The following is a 22,621-nucleotide window of genomic DNA, read 5'->3' as shown; positions in this document are numbered from 1 at the left end:
TAAGGCCGGGGACACAAGAGCACTATTGGCCCAATTTACACAAGCTTTGCCCATTTTTGCAAATTATTAGGAGAGACTGCAGTTTGATTGGAATCAACGATCTGCAAATATGATCTTAATGTGAGAGTTCACAGATCCAATCTTTACCACCCCAGTTGACTTTTACCCGATAACATCAAGTGATTTTTTCATGTTTAATCCGCTGTCTGCGAGAGTCCCGTGCTGTGTGGGGACCAGAGACTGCTGACAGCCCTCAAGAGCTCAGTTTGCAGCGAAGTGAAGCACAGCGAGCTGAGTGTGACTGTTTGCCTCTGTTGTTGTTTTGATTGGAATTACTGGATCATGAGATTACAGGCCCCGATGTAAAAGGACGTATCAGGAGTCAGAGGGATAATCTCATATCATTAAAGTTTGCAGCGTGAGCATATTTACAGCTGAGACATAAAATAATCAGCAAAATATTTACTGTGTAATGCAAGGCATAGTTAAATTTCTCCGGATGTGTCCTCAGCCTGTTTGTTTGTCTGTTCCGCTGCAGACTGATGAAGATGTTGAGTGATGTTTTTGCAATTACATTACAAACTAATAATCTTCTTATCTGTTTTTATCCATTTTGTTTTTCTGCAGAGATTGAAAAGAATGAAGGTGACGAACTGAGAAAAGATGGTGACATGAAGAAATACCTAGATATCATCAGCAATAAAAATATCAAGCTCTCCGAAAGAGTTCTCATCCCGATCCAGCAGTATCCAAAGGTAAGAGACACATCAGCCACGTCTTGCTCTGACAACAGCACATTATTAGCTCCTATTTAGGGTCCTATTTTTTGCCTCTGCGCCACTGACACCTGGAGGGATTATGTTTTTGGGTTGTTCGTTGTGATATCTCAAGAACACCTTTAGGGAATTTCTTTAACTTTGGCACAAATGTCCACTTGGACTCAGTGATGTGCAGATTAGAATTTGATGGTCAATGGTCACTGTGCCCTCACAAACATGTTTTTGGCCATAGCTCAAGAATTCATACGCTAATTTTGACAAAATTTCACACACATTTAATAGGATGAAATGAAGTGATGACATATAATCTCCAAAAGGCCAAAGGTCAATTTCACTGTAACATCATGATGTTTTGCAGGAACACTTCTCTGAGCATTATTCAACTCCATAACTCAGGAACAGGAAGGGGTAGAAATTTTGTAGGATACTGAATTGGTGACACTTCTGTTTGGTATCCACCTTGAAACTGTGCTTATTGCATGGGGGGATAATTAGACAATGGGCCTCTGAGCACAGATCTAAAAAAGGCCCCATTGCCTCAAGGCAGATCTTGTGGTTTTGTGTCTCTTTGAGGCCATTTTGTGTCTTGTTGTGCCCTTTTTGTACTTATTTTGTGTCCCTTTGCAGTTTATTTGCACCTCTTTGTGGTCATTTTGAGTCTCCTCCTGGTCGCTAAGTGTTAATTTGGGTGGAATTTTGGAGGTGAAGTCCAGGCCCTGACATATGGCCTGTTCAGTAATACCTCCATGGGTGATTGTATAGATCTTTAGTGCTGCCGGGTTGAAGATGTGTGTGAAGCAACAACATTTTAGAAGTTGTAACTTCTTTGCAGCAGCATTTATATTTGAAGCATCATCTACTCATTCATTCATTCATTTTCTGTAACTGCTATCCCGTTAGGGGTCACGGGGGGTGGAGCTTGTCCCAGTGAGAGGCGGGGTACACCCTGGACAGGTCGCCAGACTATCACAGGGCTAACACATAGACAGACAACTATTCACACTCACATTCACACCTACGGCCAATTTAGAGTCACCAATTTATCTAACCTGCATGTCTTTGGACTGTGGAAGGAAGCCAGAGTACCCGGAGAAAACCCATGCTGGCACAGGGAGAACATGCAAACTCCACACAGAAGGGCTCCCACACCCCAGGCTTACAACCATGTCCGGGTTCAAAGCAGGAACCATCTTGCTGTGTGGTGATACTAACTACTGCACCACTGTGCCGTCTACTGTCATGGCTAAATATAAGTCTGGACAGACGTTGATGTAAACTGCAACATGGCTGGTTGGCGGAGACATACAACCACGAGGCAGGAAATCTAGTTTATTTTCTGTAAAAAAAAGTGACCAGAAATGGAAATTTATGGTATTTTTAAAATGACCAGAACTGCAAACTGAAAGTCAAGGTACATTATGCAAGGGCCACATTTGAAAAACAGTGTGTCTGTGAAAATAATTTATCATTAATTTTAGTTGTCAATTGGGGAACGGGGCCTCTTAGTGTAATCTGGGCTCTGCTGCTTCACCTCTTTGCACAAATACTTTTGGCACTGAAAAATCCCACTGAGCTTCGAACAGGCTAATAGAAAGTCACTAGGCAGTGTCTGCTTATTTTCATGTAGTCATCAAAAAAACAAAGTTTTTAGTGCACTAAAGCACTCAAGGGTACAGTGAAGAACAATGACCATAAATCACCGTGTGACACAGTACGCCTTATTCTGACTTATGAAATGTCAGTCGTGACAAAGTTTGAAACGCAGCCTAATGAGGCTGCTCCATCAGGCAGCTAAGCAACGACACGCAGCTGCTTGTGGGGAACCAAAAGGCTTTACTGCCACTGTAATCAAGGAAACCTGCTCTACTGAGTTTGAATTCACACAGTCATGCAACAGGCAGCTAAGAATAATGACATCAGTGTAGCAATATAGATTGCAACAAAACATATTTTGATATAGTGTATTGATTATTTGTCCCGCTCTGCAGGTACAGTTTATACTGCATTCACTTTGGAACTATAGGTACACAGACAGATCATGAGGGAGTAGTTTATTTCTGGGCTTTATTGTATGTATCATGTTTTTCTTTTAAATGCAGTATATCTGTGTCCAGCTTTTATACAATGTTACAAAATTATTTTTAAATCAAACCATTTTAAATCTCATCTGAAAATAATTTACACTCACTGGTCACTTTATTAGGTACACCTTGCAAGTACCGGGTTGGACCCCCTTTTGCCTTCAGAACTGCCTTAATTCTTGGTGGCACAGATTCAACAAGATGCTCGAGACATTCCTCAGAGATTTTGTGCTGTAACCCATCTGTTTCAAGGTTCAACGTATTGTTCATTCAGAGATGGTCTTCTGCATAGGCTACCTCGGTTGTAATGAGTGGTTATTTGAGTTACTGTTGCCTTTCTATTATCCTGAACCAGTCTGGCCGTTCTCCTCTGACCTCTGGCATCAATAAGGCATTTTCACCCAGAGAACTGCTGCTCACTGGAGATTTTCTCTTTTTCGGACCATGCTCTGTAAACCCTAGAGATGGTTGTGTGTGACAAAACAACCATGCCACGTTCAAAGACACTTAAATCACCTTTCTTCCCCATTCTGATGCTCGGTTTGAACTTCAGCAGTTCGTCTTGGCCATGTCTACATGCCTAAATGCATTGAGTTGCTGCAGCGTGATTGGCTAATTAGCTACTTGTGTTAATGAGCAGTTGAACAGGTGTACCTAATAAAGTGGCCGGTGAGTGTATCAGGATAGTTAACTGATGCTCGCTGCAGGTGCTTTTCATTACATGGTAGCCTAATGAAAATAAGGATTTATGATTAAGGACACTTGGCATCCATGAGTAGCTTAGACTATTAATTTTAAGGTTCCATAAAACAATACTGCAACTCCTGTGTTGTTGCGTTGAGTCCCTGGGTAGTGTTTCACTGTCTATGCAACATTTTCTGTATGCCAAAAAAATCTTGTGCTGATGCATCTTGTTTTGGAGGATGCAAACTCTTTAAAACTTCTGTCTGCTGATCATAGGTTTTTGGTGTGACCTTGCCGGCGCCCCCATCATACCAAACCTGCAGGATCTGTTCTTCGCTGTCAGTTTAAAATCTCAAACATATATGGCCGACTGTTGCTCAGCTCTCTGCTTCCACACTCTGACACTTTTTGTCTCCAAGCAGTCATTTGAAATGAATCACTTGTGGTCACTTTTCCTCTTGTTGTCGCTGCAGGTTTTGAGTGCTCAGTAAAGGAGTTATGGGGAAGAGATCGTCAACAAAACACTGACCACGTCCATTTTTCAGTCTTTGTCCTGCGAGTCACGTCCCTCTCCTTTCCCAAGTCTTACCCCCAATGTCTTGTTGCATGATCTCACAGCGATTTCATTTCAGTCTTATGATGTTTTAAATGCAGATTACCAATTTTGTCTGTCTCATTAGAGACGAACCAGAGAAAAGACGATGTCATGAGGGCAGAGCAACATTTAACTGCACCTCAGGAGCACAGGCGGTGTGCTTTAGTCCAGTGAGCCCCTCAGGACACTCCATAGAAATCAATTTGCTGTTTCCTCCTCAGGATCAGTGTTGAGAAAGTAATTAAGCTGTGCTCAGGAACTCCTCACTCTATTAAATAGATTTTGAATCTATAAAAAAATGCCAATTGAGATAGTTTCTTGGGAACAGCAGACCCACAATGACTTAGGGATATCTTTCCGTCCTTGTGTTTCTGCCTCATTAAGTGCATTTGCTGAACAAAAAAATAAAACCATTTTTCATTCAGCAGTACTTTCTAAATGCAAACACTGAGTTTTCCTTGAACTGAACTGTCTTCAGAATAAATGTTATATTATAAGTTTCTACAAATTACGGATATTTAACATTTGTACATTATTATGTCGTGGAAATGATGAGACCTTGCATTTCTTTACTCTTCATCGGTGCTGTGGTTAAAGTGTGCTTATGTTTAGGCACAAAAACCACTTAGTTATGGTCAGAAAAAGATCGTGTTTTGGCTTAAAATACCCAGTTTTGATGGCACACTCACTGCTGGAAAAAAAACCTTGTGGTGGTACAGTCAATGCAGGAAATTGCTGCTGATATCTCGCTAAAAACACCTGCCTTTGCTGGCAAAGTTGCCACTGGAAATGCCACCAATGTGTAGCAAAAAAAGGTGTCTCACCATCCACCACCCCCTCCACCTACTGTTGACAAAGTCAGCTCATATACTCACACTGGCCACTTCATTAGGTACACCTGCTCAACTGTTCGTTAACACAAATAGCTAAATAGCCAAACACGTGCATGCAATGCATTTAGGCATGTAGACATGGTCAAGACGACCTGCTGAAGTTCAAACCGAGCATCAGAATGGGGAAATCAAATAACCGCTTGTTACAACCAAGGTATGCAGAAGAGGTCACAATTCTCATGGGCTCGCCAAAACTGGACAATAGAGTCTGACGAGTCTCAATTTCTGCTGCGACCTTCAGATGGTAGGGTTGGCATAAACAACATGAAAGCATGAATCCATCCTGCCTTGTATCAACAGTTCAGGCTGGTGGTGGTGTAACGGTGTGGGGGATATTTTCTTGACACACTTTGGGCCCCTTAGTACCAACTGAGCATGGTTTGAATACCACAGCCTACGTGAGTATTGTTGCTGACGGTGTCCATCCCTTTATGACCACAGTGTACCCATCTTCTGATGGCTACTTCCAGCAGGATAACGCACCATGTCACAAAGCTCAAATCATCTCAAACTGGTTTCTTGAACATGACAGTGAGTTCACTGTACTCCAATGGCCTCCACAGTCACCAGATCTCAATCCAATAAAGCACCTTTGGGATGTGGTGGAACGGGAGATTCACATCATGGATGTGTATCCAACAAATCTGCAGCAACTGTGTGATGCTATCATCTCGATGTGGACCAAAATCTCTGAGGAATGTTTCCAGCACCTTGTTGAATCTACGCCACAAGAATGAAGGCAGTTCAAAGGCAAAAGGGGTCCAACCCGGTACTAGCAAGTGTCCCTGATAAAGTGGCTGGTGAGTGTACATGTAATCAGAATGTGTCACTTTAGAAATGTTGATATGATATGTTTGAAACATACAAATGTAACATCTGTGGTTTGCAGAAACCTACAATGCCAACACTGTCTTCTGGTGACTGGCTGGTATGGTTCATACTCTCAGAGGGTTAGGGTAAGGATAGATATGAAGTACAAGTGGTATACACACATACAGTCCCTGTACTTTAGGCAAATAGTCAGCATACTGATTTTGCAGAGACACCCATTTTCCTCTTAGAGACTACAAATTAGGACTAAAAGGAAATTATTGTGGAATAGTGGAGAACCCATTTTCTATCCTGCCTGCTGGTTTGTTGCACTCACCTGGTGTCCTGTTATAAGTGAGTCAGTTCCTGATTAGATGGTTAATGAAAACCAGTGGAGCCAAAAACAACCAACCCTGAGAACCACTGAGCTAGATAATGGAGATATAAAAAAAATGTATTAAATAATATACTCATGATCATGAACAGAAAATTCACAGGCACAATCCACAGGCTGAAAGTCCTGGTTCTTTGTAATGAACATAATGGTGTCGGCTCTGCAAAGTAAGCAAAGCAGTGCAGTCCAGAGGGACGGAGCAGTTGTCCAACAACAACTTCTGTGACCTAATTGCACAGTCAGCACCCCACAAGACACTGCAGTGTCACTATCTTAAACATCTTGGTAACACTGCACTTTCAGTTAATGGTAATTAGCCACATGAAGCAAGTCTTTGATCGAGTGCACGGCCCGCAAAGAGGATGGGAGGAAAGACAAGAAACGCAGAGCTTAGAAAGATGAGTAAGATGAAGCATGCAGCAAATAAAAGTTCAAAAGAGATTTACTTGACACAAATTGACCCCGACAGATGTTTTCAGACAGAAACATTACTATATTTATATCTTGATTTTTTGATAATACTGTGTGAGAATGCATGTTAACATATTCATAAACACCTGCAAGACGCTTTTTAACAGCTACATGACAGATCAAAGATCACAAGTTACTTTTTCTATCAGTTTTCTCTAGCGCTTTAAAAAACATTTGTTTTTGAGCTAGAGCAGATAAACATTAATAGTGGGCTGCTGTGAAAAATGTTTGTACATTGTTGCCACACAGATATGAATTCACTGACTTATATATTTGATTTTTCACTCTGACAACATCTGTCCCCACTGAGAGGCACAAACACATTTTACTTCACTTTGTGTCACAGCTATTTTCCAACGCTGACTATTCAGTAATGTCCAGTCTGTCTTTCTGTCTCTTGTGACAAAGTATAAAATGTCATAAATCTGTCCTTTCACGTCTCAGCAGCTTAATAGTGCTTGTTCGTGCCTACAGCTGCCATCTTGCTGCAACGTAATTAAATGCAAAGTAATTAAATTATTACTTGTGAGAATTCTTCTGCATGGTTTCGGATTTGACGACGTGACACAGGAAGATTGATGTCGTGCAGTGAAACAAGCAGTACTGATGAAATCATTCTTTATGGTACACGGACAGACGCATACTGTCGCCTGTAAAGACATGTCATAGCAGGAAAGGCGCAGGTGTGTTAATAACATTAATGAAGACTGCATTTAATTGGCCAGTTACAGGGCTATTAATATGCATGCTGGTTTACTGTCACACCTTCATGTACGATCTTGTTAATGTCTTCAGTTCCTCCTGTGCTTCTACTGTAACGACATGTCAGAAAGTCTGCCCAATTTAGTCCTGTTCTGTGATGCTACGTAGTATCAGGCAGAATTTTATTGATGGTGATTTTCAACAAAACAAGCTCCAGGCCCATAAATATCTCAGTTGTGCTGAGAAGTTAATCAATGTTGTTACAAAACAACAAACTATGTGACTGAAACTTTTTTAAGCTTTGAGTCAGAGAAAGAGAAACTCTATGACATCACACAATATATGATACCATAGCCTCCTAACACACAAACTTTTGTTTGGTATGCATTTTTAATTGTCAACGATAATAAAGTCCCAATGTCCTCAAATGAGACGATGATTAAGTCCTAATGTCTTCAAACGAGTACTTCCTAATTAACAGTGTCTTAGCTTGATACTGACACTAAAATTGGTCAAATCTGTTGCCATATCAAACTATAAACATTATTCATCATGAATAATCAAGCCATTAAATGTGATCAGGTTTTGGTCTTGTCCATTTTTGTGTCAGGATTGGCTGCAGACTGACTTGGCACAGATGGCTGCCATCTTCTTTTCAGATTTGTGCATTGTGCTCTTACTACCACTAGATGGCACCAACAAATGTCCACGACCGAGGACAACAGGTCTAAGTTAAGTAGAATTATAAGGTCAAGTATACCCAAAATGTAATGTCCTCAGATAACGACACAGGGTCTCAGGAGGACAGTGGCTCGGCGTCCTGAGCAGCTCAGGAGGTAGTGCAGGTTGTCCACTAATCAGAAGATTGGGGATTCAAACCCAAGCTCTGCTGGTCTGCATGTTTTAGTATCCTTGGGCAAGATACTGAACCCAAATTGCTCCTGATGGCTTTTCATTGGTGTGCAAATGCGTGTGAATGGTTAGCCTTAGCTACCAGTGTGTGAATGGATGAAGGTGACTCACAGTGTGAAAGCACTTTGAGATGTTGGAAGACTAGAAAAGCGCTACGCAAGTGCAGTCCATTTACCATTTAAAAGCAGTTAAAATATTACTATTTGGCATCAGCAGACAAAACTATTAAGCGTATGCCAACAAAACATATTGTAAAAATATTTAATTTAACTTACTTAGCAGGGACAATTCACACATTTATTGCATCAAATATAGCTAAAGACTCAGTTTCATTTATGGTCTCTGCATGGGCAGGAGCTGCCAGCAACACATGATGCAATAAAAGCTTAAACATTACTAACGGGCAGTTTTAGTGAATACTATTAATATTACAACAGGCATTAGAAATGGATATAAGTTCCTGTAGCTGACAGGGAAAATCAAATTAACCCCGACTATGAACCTCAGCGCACTCATTATCCTGTTTACTCAACACAAATGCAGAACTAAAAAAGCATAATTAATCATTTTAATATATAATTGAATATACTGTAAAGTCAGTGTTAGGGTTTTCACTGTAATGTCATGATTGGTTTATTATATTTTACTCTGTATTTTCTCAGAAAATCATCCCCCAATCAGCTACAAGGCATTTGTAAACCAATATTAGATTGCACATGGCACATTACCCTCCAGAAGCCCTGAGAGGCCAGATAGATTTTTTTTTCCAAGTAATGATTTTCACCTGTTTCCATCTGTGAAAACAGGTGAAATTTTGATGACTAGAAAAAAATTTCTCACATGCGGGCGTCCCTATTGCCTCGCTGAATAATAAATTCAATTTCAGCTGTCAGCATCTGAAATTCATCGTTAGCTACATGCTTAGGAGTTGACAAGGAGCATTCAGGTGTCTTCTCAAAATAGGATCAATGCTTAACCTAACCTGCCAGTAAAACCATATTTAACTCCGTATGACAGTATTTCTCAAATTAAAGGTTAATAGTTTTATTATTTTGTGTTTCTAAAGTGTGTTTTGTTGTATGGATTTGGTTGGGCTAGAATTGCAAAAGCTGCAGCTACTACGCCTCCGATCTATGTGGATAAAACCTGGAGGGATGATGCATCTTGTTACAGAGCGGCCCTAGCTGTATGCATTATTCACAGGGGACGACTTGTGTGTTTTGTGCACCACTCTCTGTAAAATCTACATTAGGTCTGTTGTCGTTTTATAGCCTGTCAAGATAAAGATAGTTGGCCTTGGCGTTTTGCTCCAGTGACCTTACCATCACTTTCTTTAATCTCCTTTGGAAAAAAAAAGGGGATGAAACCTTGAAAACAGAGTTGATCTCGGTTAACGGGGGAAGAGGCAGTACATCTGTACCTGTCCTCTTTTGACATCTGAACAAATGATACGCTCACAGCGTGATTTTGGAAGCCTCGGAATTGTACGCTGAGATCACTATTTACTCTGCAAAAACTATGATTAAGCAGCATAGTCATTTTCATTATCGCTTAACTAGAATTTATCCTCTGCTGTTTAATGAGACAGCTTGATTAGCATCTCATAACCTTGGGGCATGAAATGGATTTTCAATGGCTGATACTGTCTGCGTGTCTGAGTCCAGTGCTGGGACTTCTCTGTATGTGTGTGTGTATGAGAATGTAAAATAATTTCTGCCCTTTTAATTAGCAGCACTTTGATTTGGTTGGAAACAAAATGGACATATTTCCACTCTTGTCACATTTAAACAAACTTGTTTCGATAGTATTACCTCTGTTGGGTACATGCTTTAACTATCCATTCTGCAGGTACATACAGTACACATTAAATTGTATTTTGTCCTTGCGGGTGACACAATTTTGAGCTTATCAGTCTTGGGTTATTGTGTGACCTTTAAATAGTGCGGCAGCTGTGCTCTCCCCAAAGAGGAATTCCATTTTTGTCTGCCCAGAGATGTCAGTGTCCCAAAGAAAGGCCTATCATGTGGAAAAGGTGTTTTGCTTAGATAAGTGCTGAATACAGTAGAGGCAGGACAGAGTGTGAATTAAAATTAAGTACGATAGCATCACAGCTCCACTCTGGGATTCCACTGAGTCAGTGTGTTTGTGTGATGACTTTGTCTGCCACAATGCTGCTCATGAGATATAATAATGATTAAAATGCCTCCCCATGTTAAAAATTGCCCCACACAAACAGTGACCCAGCTCTACACTGGATAATCATTCTAACAGGGTTTTCTGTATGTAGTCCATTCGTTCTGAAAATGTGCCAGAGTCTTGTTAAATGTCAGCATGCGGCATATATTCACTTGATTTTTAAGTGTGCTGTTGATTGACACTATTGTCCCACGATGCAGTTTAAAACAGAAATGGAGGAGCTGCTCACAGCCGGAGAAAATTAAGCCAATTGTAATTCTTGGTGAGAGAGCTACAGGAGGACCTGAGGGAAACAAAAATAAAGGAATATATGTTTTCAAAAGGATTTGGCTTCCTTATTAAAGCTGTGCCTGTCAGTAACAATGGATCAAGTGGCTACATGTAACTAGGGCTGGGTATCGTCACTGATTTCCCCAATCGATTCTATTTCGATTCACAAGGTCCCGATTCAATTTGATTTCTGATTCGATTCAATACTGATTGATCAGTTACAATACCAATTTTTGCTAGTGTGTGAAAGAGATTCTCAGAGAACTATTACTGTAAACTTAACAAGCAATTATTTTTAAAAAAGAATAAATTCAGAACAGGAATAAAACTGAATATTTTATAACTAAATGCTTCTAGAGCAGCAACAGTAACATTAAAGCAGCAAAGTCACAATATAAACCCAATATCTCACTGGAAACAAATCTAAAATGTCAATAAAATAAATCTTATTCCTGACATCACAATACTGAGTGAAGTTTAGAAAGAATAAAGAATACACACGTAATATTAGCAACGGTGCTAAACAGATGTATTTTTTATTTTTCCTTGTGGAGGGTTTATTGCACTCACAATTATGCATATATGCATAATTATGAGTGCATGGCCCCCACAATTATGCATATATGCATAATTATGAGGCCATGGCCCGGGTAACTTTTGTACTCTGACATAGAGGGCTGCATTGGGATTGGGTCCCGTCGGGTCCCGTCGGGTCCCGCGGGTCCCCATTAAACAGTAGAAGAAGAAAAAGAAGAAGATGTAGCCTAGCGACAGGATGTCAACACAGGAACTTGGTGCACATGCATGAGCGTTTCCACTCCATATTTATTAATAAATGGACGAATATGCCCTGAACCAGCTTTCATACCAATTTGCCGCTTGCTCCACCTGTCTGTCTGTCTGTCTGTCTGTCTGTCATGAGACAAACATGAAAGAAGACGTGCAGTTTATTGTGTTTCACCGGCGACGAGCTGTCATTACGCACGACTATTACGCACGTCTGCGCGCTCTTTATAACTCACTGTGTGAACCTATGTTGAATAATAAAGATTTGCCCCCTCGTAATTTTTAACCGCTCCCTCAGTAACTTCATCCTGGCGCCAGGCTTGCCTTAACCTCAATCACTGCGTGATTATATAAAGGTAGAAAAATAAATAAATACAGAGGAGGAGAATAGAATATGAAACAGCCTTTATTTCATTAAAAACTAAATGAAAACAACGAAATAGGAGCGCTATTCTTGACCAGTGTGTCAAAAGATATGCAGGCCAGGGAAACGAAACAAACAACCCCATGAATCTCTTTATTAATATCCTATAAAATGACGTGTTTTCTCCTGCGGGACGGGAGAAGACACAAAATCAATGCATCTCTATTATTGTGCGGGCATAACTTCTCAGAGTTCTGCGGGAGCGGGCGGGAGTGACACACATTGCGGTTGCGGGCGGTAATGGTCAGAAATTCAGGGTTCTAGTTACTTTTCAGTAACTGCGCAGCTGCGCTTGTTTTGTTGTTGGGTGTGTGTGTGTGTGTGTGTGTGTGTGTGTGTGTGTGTGGCTCTGCACATCAGTCTGATATGAGTGCTGACTTGTGATGATAATGAATAGGATGTTGATTTAGATTCAGGGCAGCAAGTTGAGTTTTGGTTGTGGACTGGATGTACTTTGTTGTTTGCTATAGTTTCATCTGTGCTTTTATGTGTAAATAGGCTTGGCCTGTTGTGTGTGAATGTTAGAGTGGGATCAGAGGGGTTAATCTGAGCAAGCATGTGTTCGTGTTCAAGCGTGTACTGTAGATGTGACTGTGTGGCGTCGGAATAAAAAAAGTGCTCTGCAACGTTATTTAATACATCAGTAATATTGTCTGTTTCAATGCATATGCCCCCCACCCCCTCCGCGTGACTTGAAATTATGGCCCCCCCTTGTTCAGATGCGCTCCGCGGTCCATGCAATTATGTAAGTTTGTAAGACAAAATAAAAATGAGTGAGAATTATCACCTGACTCTGCAGTGTTTTTCAGCTCTTTGTTTTGGTTTTACGGCTCAGAACTTGACTTTTTTGGTTCACTCTCATGGCTCTCATCACCCTCATTTGTAGCTGCAGCACTTAGCTGATAAACCCGCTCTGTGCTATGTGCCAGCAACAAACAGCAGACAAAGTTAGAGGCTAAATGTGAACATAGAAAGTGCATTTCCATCCACCTGTTTTTATTCGCATTTACAACTTATGCAAAAAATCCTGATTGGAAATGCCAATTTAAAAAAAAAAAAAAAATCACATAATATCACAAAACGCCTGGGGAGGTGGAAAAGTTGGTGTATTGATTAAAGGTAGATGCAAAATGTAAGTGCAATGGAAACAGATTCAGAGAATAAATGATGACATGCACTGCAAGCTCTCTTCATGTTTCCACAACTCTCTTCCAAGGGCACATAGCTGGAATATTATTTGTTCATAAATCTATTTTCATTGTCCTGTGGTATAATAGCACCTGACTGGAGAATAAGCACCACCCACTGCTTATCTCAGTGAACCAACTCCCAATATTTGCATACCAGTATTGAATGAAGAAGTGCACAAATTAGCATTTTCTTTTGCCTACTTTCTGAAAATTCTGTTAAAATTTGCACTACATTTGGATGAAAACCCAACTAGTGAGGCAGTTAGCAGCTAAAGGGTCAAATATCTTTCTCAGGAGTTGGTGGAGACCAAACCAAAGCAAAAAGGAAAGTCAAAATTAGACTTATGTTCATTACATAGACACAAACATGACTCCAAACCCATGCTAATGTTGCTTAGTGTCTGCTTGGTTAGTCATAACAACTTTATAATATAGGGTTTGACTACATTATGGTATTTACCAGGGGACGATAGAGATTTGGCAATACAGTTTCTACCATGGGAGCTATTTGGTGCAGGCTATATGTGGCAAATCAGGGCTGTATTCTCATGTAATCTTGATCGTAATCGTGGTTTTGTTATCTCATGATATCGCCAATCCAGCTGCCTCGCAATGTAATGTGATTTTGGGCAGACATGGTGGAGAGTGAAGTTGTAAATACAGAAACCTGTTACACTTTACAAAACTTCCATTTTGAAAGAATTTTAATTTTACTGTCTTTTTTTTTCTTTCTTTCAGTGTTGTTAACCTTAACCCTAACCCTTTTCATGAATTTTAGTGTGTACTTTAAATTATTTCTTATAGCACTTATTTATTCATGGTGGAGGAAGCTGCATTTTATTTAAATATGAATTTAACTTTTTTTTTTAGATTATCTATCTGTTTATTAATGAATTATTTATTTACTCTATTCAATTAATATTTATTTCTTTAATTATTCTATTTATTTATTTATTAACTCATTCATTTTTTATCTGTTGCATTAGGATTTTATACCAGCTTTTTGCCCGCAGCTGGAGTCCCTACTAACCTCTACTGTTTTAATAAACTTCCTTTGAAAATCTGGGGTGAGCTATTTTTATTCACAATATTTATCAACCAGAGCAAGTTTTATATTGGGGGTTGGAATTTTACACACATAAGTTACCCGACATTAAGAATTGCATGTTTTAAGATTACCTATTTATATTTTATGAATTTTCATGAACTTTTATTATTCCTTTTCCTGATTTTTACTGGTTTTATTGTTCTATGCATTATTATTGACTTTTTAAAAGCACTTATTTTATGCACCTTATGTTAGCACTTACTAACCTTCCTTCTTTTATGTCGGCTTTCTTAATCCAATCCTAGCACTTATTTTATAATATTTTACCTTGCTCCTTTTAATTGATAGCAACCCCAAGATGTCAATTTAGAGACCCTGGGAAGCTGGAGTACTTTGTGTAAAACCTACTTCCCACTGCCAAACTGCCCAGTGGCCCAATCTACTTTGCATTTTACAAATTTTAGCAGGGCTTTTAAGGACCCATTTGGTTTTTAACAAAAAATCATTTTAAGTATCTAGTGGATACATATAGCCCCCTGGAGTGCTCCCTTCAGAGCACTGCGCTTTTATCCTAACCTAACCCTATACTAAGACAATAATCCAATGTGGTGATGATGCACCTACAGTTTGTCTAAGTATATTTTTTTAACCATTTCTTAATTGAATTAATAGAACAATTACCATATTAGGATATATACTGTTACCGTGATATAAAGTTACATATGCTGCAATAGAAGATTTGGCCATATCTCCCACCCTTATGTTGTGTTTACAGCTTGTTCCAATGCCCAAAATTCCCCCAATAGTCAACTGATGCTGCTTTAAGTCTCCAAATGAGAGGTTAGTTTTTAAAGTCGTGTTTGATGTCTGTGAGCACATGCCTGGTATCAATGAAAAGTACATGTATTTCTTGTATATTAACTGCCAAACATAAAAACTGGTACATTAGTATTAGTACTGATGTACACATAATAATATTATAGCAATATATAAAGCATGAACTTTAGATGCAGTAACAGTGTTGACTATATTTTTCTCTTCCGTTGCATTTTCAGCAGGATGTATAAAGCTCTGTCTCTCCATTTGCTGTAAAAGCGGAAGAGATTTAATTTAAAAGGTGTTTGTTGTTACTCATTTAAAGGCCATAGCTTGTTAGAGACTCGCAGGGAAAGATTGCATAAATTGATTTTTCTTTGCTCCAACAGGAAGGCTGTGTAGCTGCTGCTCTGACAGCAAAACACAGCTTGTCTGGAAGAGTTTCATGGTCTTAAACAGCTTTTGTAGCGTCGCGGCACTTTGGCATTTCTGGCTGCTCGTCTGTATTGATCTTGGCTCAAGTTGTTTGTCACCTGTTAAAATATACAGGGATCATGATATTTGTTGTGTTTACTGTGTGTGTGTGTGTGTGTGTGTGTGTGTGTGTGTGTGTGTGTGTGTGTGTGTGAGTGAGAGAGAGAGAGAGAGAGAGAGAAAGAGAGAGAGAGAGAGGAGAGGGGGAACCATCTGGGTGACGGTACATATTAATGGGAACTGTTACATTTTTATCAGAACATTCTGCTCCTCTTTGTTGTGATGAAGATGTTGCATTAGGAAAGGGAAGACTGAGGTCAATTTGCCACCCAAATTGTAACAGGTTTCATTCTTTCATTCTCCTCCTCTTCTTCTTCAAAAAACTGATGTGTTTTGATGTTGTTTTTGTAATGTTTTGACCAAAGACAACATCCTCATATCCCAATATCTGACACCACTGAAGCAGGTGAACAGTAAATCTCCTCCCTCCCACTAAACAACCACTCATCTGCTTCCTTTAATGTTTGTGGAGCTGATAGAACACACTCCTCTGACACGCTCACAGCCCGGTCATCCATAGCTGTCATTAACGCATAAACCTCTACCTGAGGCTTTAATCCTGCTATCATACAGGACCTGGACTTCCCCAATAGCACAGCTCGCTAACCTGGCAGTAAGTGCCTCAGGACATCTGCAAATCTTGCCTGGCCCCAGTGCACTGCATTAAAGGGTACCACCATGCACATTTTCCAACTCAAAAGCCGAAAAGGTTTTTGTGTTATTAGCTCTGCAGTCCCACTTGACAAGTTGCAAAAATGTTCTATATTTCCATGCTTAACATGGAGCTGACCTCATACTGAAGCTGCGAAACACAGGCTAGTCTGGTGCATAAAATCACCCAGAGGTTGCTTTGATTTTTATTAATGCTCATGCTTTCTTTGTTCTTTGCTTTTTGTATTTAGCGTCTCTCATGTTCTGACTTTTATTACTTGCAGCATTATAGAATCAGGGCCACGAGAGTGTAAAATATTTACAAGTATCATTATTTTGAATGTATGGAAAAATATTCTTGTGTGCAGCTCTGACACCCAGCCGGGATGCTGGACTGTGTGTTCATGGAGATCTCAGGTCTTGTAGGGCAGAGAAGCGACGTGGTATGAAATAAAGACAAAATGCAACAGCCTGCAGCAGAAACTTCTTTCATCAAACAAATAAATCCTCTTATAGACAACAGGGATTGTATTGTTTTTCCTAATGTTTGATAAGCTACATGTGGTCAGACTTCACTCACCAAAATCCATATGAATATTAACTTCACACTCGTGGATTTTTTGGTGCATAAGGGGTGCAAAACTGTTTCATAAAAAGATTAGTCACTGTGCTTCTACATTTTTCTCAAACAAGCCTTTGAAGAGGGATGTTGTATACATGTAGTATCGTGCATGGTGGAGGAACGACATTATGCTACACTGCATTATTTGAGCTCAGTAGGGTCACCTGAGTGTGTGTCAGTCACCATGGTTTCCAAACTGAGAAGAAGATGGTTTATGTGTATTCGTGGCAGCTATATCGAGTCCCGTGTCAAGATTTAGAGACGTTTGTGCCAAAATCTTTAAATATTTTGCCTCTACTCATTTCAAATTTAGCTATACAGAAGCCAGACACCAGCGTAGGAGGATACATATGGGTTACACATACTGACTCAGGACGTACCTGCCCACATGTGAAAGCTGCACTCTGTTTCCAGTGCTCAAAGTAGGTCCTGTCTACAGTGGCTTTGAGACCTAAATGTACTACACCTTAAGAGAGTACTCATCCGATTTAGCACTGCACTCCTATAACACTGTGCCATAGTTGCCTCAAAGGGAAAAGACTCTGGGTTTATACCTGCTGGCCAGCTGTGGCCTTTTAATGTGGAGTTTGCATTTTCTCCCTGTGGCAGCGTTTCTCTTTGCTGTGTGCTCTGGTTTCCTCCCACATGCAAAAGATGCATGCAGATGAGGTCAATTAGCAACTCTAAATTGCCTGTAGGTGTAAACGTGAACAGTTTTGTGTAAATATTCACTTGTAGATTATGAGCATGGCATTTCTGTATGTTTTTTGTATTTGGTTCTGTTTTCTGCTTTGTGTTATATCCCATTGCATTCAAGTGTTGTCAAACTGGTGAATGTGTTTCTCAATTTTCTTGCATTTTGTCTATTTGCATGTGTTTTCTTGGAGGAATTCTTCACCCACAAATTGATAATTGTGTACCAAGTATTCACCACGTTCTGTTCAACGTGTTTTGCTCACATGCCTCCGCAGTGAACAAAGAATGCAAAATCAGAGAGAAGTCTTGATGAATTGACCTTTTGTTAAGCCCCGCCTCTTTGTGATGGTCCGACAAGCTGTCGGAGTAAGCATGTAGCCCACACTGTAACTAACTGCACTCCCTGATGAAATATTATCATATTTTTGGAAAAATGAAAGAGTGATTCCAGAGAGAAGCAGACAGAGGGGTCTACAGTCTGTGTTTGAAGGATCTATCCAGGATGTCAAACTGACTCAGCAGCAACAACAGGTTAAAAAGACAAAGATAGTTAGAAGCTAAAGCCGAACTATAGGCTACAGATCACAGTGTAAAAGTGAACCACCACATCACTGCTGATCGCCACACAAGACAATGAATATAAAGGGAAACTTCGTCCATACTGCGATGACACACAGCTGGTTGAATATCAGCAAAGTTTCCCTTCTTCCCTTCACTGGTTCCTGTACAGCAGGGTCGGTCTTTTTTTCACTGTTATAATGATTAAAAAGCAAAAGCTGCATGTGTATACATTCAGTAGGCTATATCTTCAGTAGCTAGCTAGCTAACCCTACACTTTTCAGGGTTTGATTTTGGTTTTGGAACAGGGATGAAACGTATGTCTTTTTCCAACCTCTCCAGGTAACGAGTATCATTAATACACGACGTGCCCCAGGCACAACATTTAGCTTCAAATCCACAAAACCAGCCTGAAAATGAAGGGAATCTGAAACGATTGCATTAGAGTCAATGGAGCACAGCTGTGTTGTTGTCGGACCCTGGTCTGAGCCATCCCGATGCTACATTATGATTGGCCAGTCTGCGTCTGAGGGCGGGACTTAGTAAAGGGTCAAGTGGAGGAAAGACAGCAAAACTATATCAACACAGCCATTTACAAACTCTTTCACAACTCTTGCTGTTTGATCCAAGTCTCATTGATCTCATATGCTCAGCCTGAACAGGCCTGCTACTTGTATGCAGAAGTGTTTTAAATAGAGAGGTTTTAGAAAAAATGTTTGGGAAGTACTGAGCATACCACTGGATTCATGAGCCTTTGATTATACTGCACAAGTTGTGTGTGAGTTTGTAAACAGATGTTCTGATGTAGTTTTGATATTATTGAGTGCGGCCCCCATTTACTCCAAATCATCAAAAGTTTTCTTAGTTTTCGAATTCTTAGTTCACTGTGGAGGCGTGTGAGAAAAACAAAGCTTGATTCATGAATTCAGTAAAACATGGGGAGAGTAACTGATGTACAGATAATCATTCTGTGTGTGAACTGTTGCTTTAAGTTGCAGTGCACTGAGTTTGTAAGGCCACTTTCTGTCAGTTTTGAGGAGATTTTTAAGAGATCATTGTAATCTTGATAATCTTCATCAGAAGTGCAATTAAGGGACAGGCCTCAGTCACTGAGGGTCTTGTGAAAAGTTCTTTGCTCAGCTTCATTAGCAGCGCTACAGACTCACATTAGTGTGACCTGACTCAACCTTCAACTCCTGCTTTAAAACCTGTAGACTTGTACGACACAGGACCTGACAAAAATGACTTTAAAGAATTCATATGGAGACTCACACAGAATTCATCCTGCACAAAAGCTCTCAATTAAATATGTGCCCTTCATGTAGGAATTACACTTTTTTGAAATACAAAAAGAAAAGATCACTGCACCCACTTTATCACTATTTCTCCAATATCTGAAACGTCTTTGTACGCAATTGTCGTATTCACAACACCCTTCCATCTAATATCTGCATAGTTATCAGTGTTAAGACTGCAGGGGGCACATTGCATCATTTCAAACCTCATTTAACACCGAACCGTGCCCCTTTCTAAAGCCCAAATTGCTCGCCATGGAGCTGCAGAGTGGCTCCAGACATTCATTAGCTTAATGAAAACAGGCCACTCTTCTTCTACCGCCCAGCGAGCGCGTTCTCGACTTAGCCGCAACGACCATCTGCTCTCAAGCTCCCTGCCAGCTATAGGATAGTCCTGTCAAAGCAACCCCTGTGAAGAAAGGCATCCACAAAGGTGCCTTAATCATTCAGATCAGAGGACAGGCAAGGACAGTAGGGTTGCTTTTTTTTTTTTTTTTTTTTTTTAAAGATAGTCTCATCTCTGCGTCCCCTGGCGCCTCCCTAACCTGAGATATGGCGTTGACTCGTGATGTTAATGATGCTCATGAAATAAGCTGAGTGTGCAGTTGTCGGAGTTGAGTTGCAGCAGCCACACAGCTGGCACTGAAGTTATTATCCGCCCAGCCACAGTGGGAGAAGCTGCTTTGTGAAAAGGTTAATATCATTTTAGGGTTGGCCAGAGTGTGTTGTGGTGGGCGGCTGACCACCTGTTCAGCTCTGGAGGTGGTCTCTTATCATCTCATCCAGCAGCAAACATTTGAAGGTCGAACCATTTATTACAATTAAAAAAGTAGTGTGCGAGATATTTTAAGCAGCCTTTATGTGCTTATTTTAAGAAGCGGAAGATGCTCTTGTTTTCTAATTGATCTTCGGCTCATATTTTCTTCAGAAAAAACCCATTCGACTGCAGTTGTGAGTTTTACCTCATGGATTAATCACCACTAATCTCAGCTGTGTTGCGCCTTCAACAACCCAGAGCTACTTTTCTCAATATGAACACTAGCTGGTGCACAGCGAGAGGGAAATGATAGTCAGAGCCCCGAGGCTTGAATCTGATAGTTTGTCATCTGGATAGTATTACTTAATTTCCCACTGGGAAGAAACTCATTATTTCTGACTTTATCTCAGCACTGACCTCTGGAACAGTCTCAGGAACGTTATTGGTTTGAGCCCATGTTCCCTTTCCCTTTTTTTTCCCTTTTTCTCGACACGACATGAATGACCCTAAATGCCAATAAGACACATGACTAGGAAGGTCACAGTTCAAGCAAATGGATGGATGCGTAAGTTATGCCGGGCCGCAGCTGAGAGTCCCTTTCACCATTAATGTGCTACATACAGAGCACGATTCTATTGATTTATCACAGGCTACATTACAGCTTTTCCTCACATGATGAATGGTGAATGGAATGTGAGATTATATTGATAATAATGACTAACAGCCAGCCGACATCTTTCATGCTTAACCTTTTCTTCAAACGGATCAAATTCCTTAAACATCCGACACATAAAGACTGTCTTCAGAAAGATTTCTCTTTACACATCAGTGAGCTTTTTCATTTTTTGTCCTCTTACATATGTTGGAAGCATTGATAAGGCATCTGATTGCTTTTTTTTTTCCTCCTGTGTCACAGTTTAATTTTGTCGGGAAGCTGCTGGGACCACGGGGAAATTCCATGAAACGATTACAAGAGGAGACAGGAGTGAAGATGTCCATCCTCGGCAAAGGGTCCATGAGGGACAAAGGCAAGGTAAGATATTGATTTGTGATGAAATATAGTCGTCGGCCTGGTCCAAGATATGGATCAAATGGAAATATTTACAGGAACGAAGTGCTTGAAGTTCCACCAAAGCACAGAAGAATATTCTATTCAACAATATCCAAGCTGAAACTGAGATGAATAACACCAGAGTAGAATTAATAGCTTTCGGTTGACAAACATATGTAGCAGAAAATGGGAATGTTTTTCTGTGTGTTGTTTAATAGCATATTCTGTAATAGTCAATTATAAATGCCTAGTAATGAATCTCTTTGCCAAAGTCATTTATCCTGCTGACTTGTGGTCCCCTGGAGCCAAACTTATCCGAGCGTGTACACAGACAGTCTGCTGTTCACGCTTTTAACAGGTCTCAGTGTGCTGCTATAGAGTTACAATGCTATCATTACTGTAGCCTCCAATCCAGACATCTAGACATGACAAAAGACTTCAACTGTTACCACCTCTTTGGCGAAACTGGAGCTGCATTTCAATACATCAGGAATATGATGAAGGTAAAATAATGCGGAGGTTGTTACAACTTCTTTAAAGCGTCTGTAATAAATATTTTTATGATAAAAATATATCAGGCTGACAATGTGACAGAGTTCCCTCAGAGAATTATCACCCAAATCTGGAGCTCCCCTCAGCTTTACAGAGCTTTGTGAGTTTCAGCTCACTACAGGGGCGGACTGGCAACAAAGAGCAGCTGGGAATTTGCTGTCAAGAGGCCCCAGTTTGATACAACAAATTTGAACTGACACAACATGTTTGTGGATCAACGAATCATTAATTTAAAAATCGCCTGGTGGCCCACAAGGAGCCAATGACTCGCCCACAGGGCATGTTCTAAAAATAACTTCGGTCAAGTCAGCTGTCACTTGCATCTCTGTGGTCAAATGAGCCAACGCTACAACTGTAGTGCACCCATATACTGACACTCATGGTAAATGCATTCATACGACCCAGACTGTAAGCCAAGGGATAGACGTGTGACTACAGTTTTCAAAACAAGGTGAGAAGAAAATGTTTATGATGCCGGAGTTAGGGGAAGAAAGAGCCCAGAAACTTCCTGATGGCAAGTCCATGTCTGGCTCATTGTTCAGCAACACGTCCTGCAACTATACTGTACACTACCTATTTAACACCAAACTGAAGACACACAGTTAACGACTAGCTAGTGAACACAGTGGAGCATTTAGCAGCTAAAGAGCCAGATATTTCCCTCAGGAGTTGGTAGAGACCAAAACCAGAGCTAAAAGAGAGTGGATATTGGTGTTACATTCGCCTGATTGACAGAAAGACAACTCCAAATGAACCATAATGTTTCTGTGTTACTGTTGTGTTCATAACTTGTTTCAGCTGCCCTCAAGTGGCCACAAAAATCAGTTACTGCATGTCAGTATATTGGTCATTTG

The 22,621-nt window shown here is 40.3% G+C and overlaps 1 protein-coding gene across 2 annotated transcripts in view; it reads left to right on the top strand.

The window, feature by feature from the left end:
- Positions 1–22,621, top strand: part of khdrbs2 (KH domain containing, RNA binding, signal transduction associated 2) — a 97,841-nt gene that overhangs the window by 16,501 nt on the left and 58,719 nt on the right. For both annotated transcript variants that reach the window (XR_004500874.2, XM_033612812.2), the window contains exons 2-3: positions 628–755; positions 21,081–21,197. Coding sequence is in view for 1 of the 2 variants with exons in the window: in XM_033612812.2 (XP_033468703.1) it covers positions 628–755; positions 21,081–21,197 (245 nt within the window). In the remaining variant the exon portion in view is untranslated. The remainder of the gene's footprint in view (positions 1–627; positions 756–21,080; positions 21,198–22,621) is intronic.

Source organism: Epinephelus lanceolatus, chromosome 17, assembly GCF_041903045.1.
Source record: "Epinephelus lanceolatus isolate andai-2023 chromosome 17, ASM4190304v1, whole genome shotgun sequence".
Classification (NCBI taxonomy): Eukaryota; Metazoa; Chordata; class Actinopteri; order Perciformes; family Serranidae; genus Epinephelus; species Epinephelus lanceolatus.
Note: the sequence above shows the minus strand (reverse complement) of the source record. Positions and strands in the feature narration are given on the sequence as shown.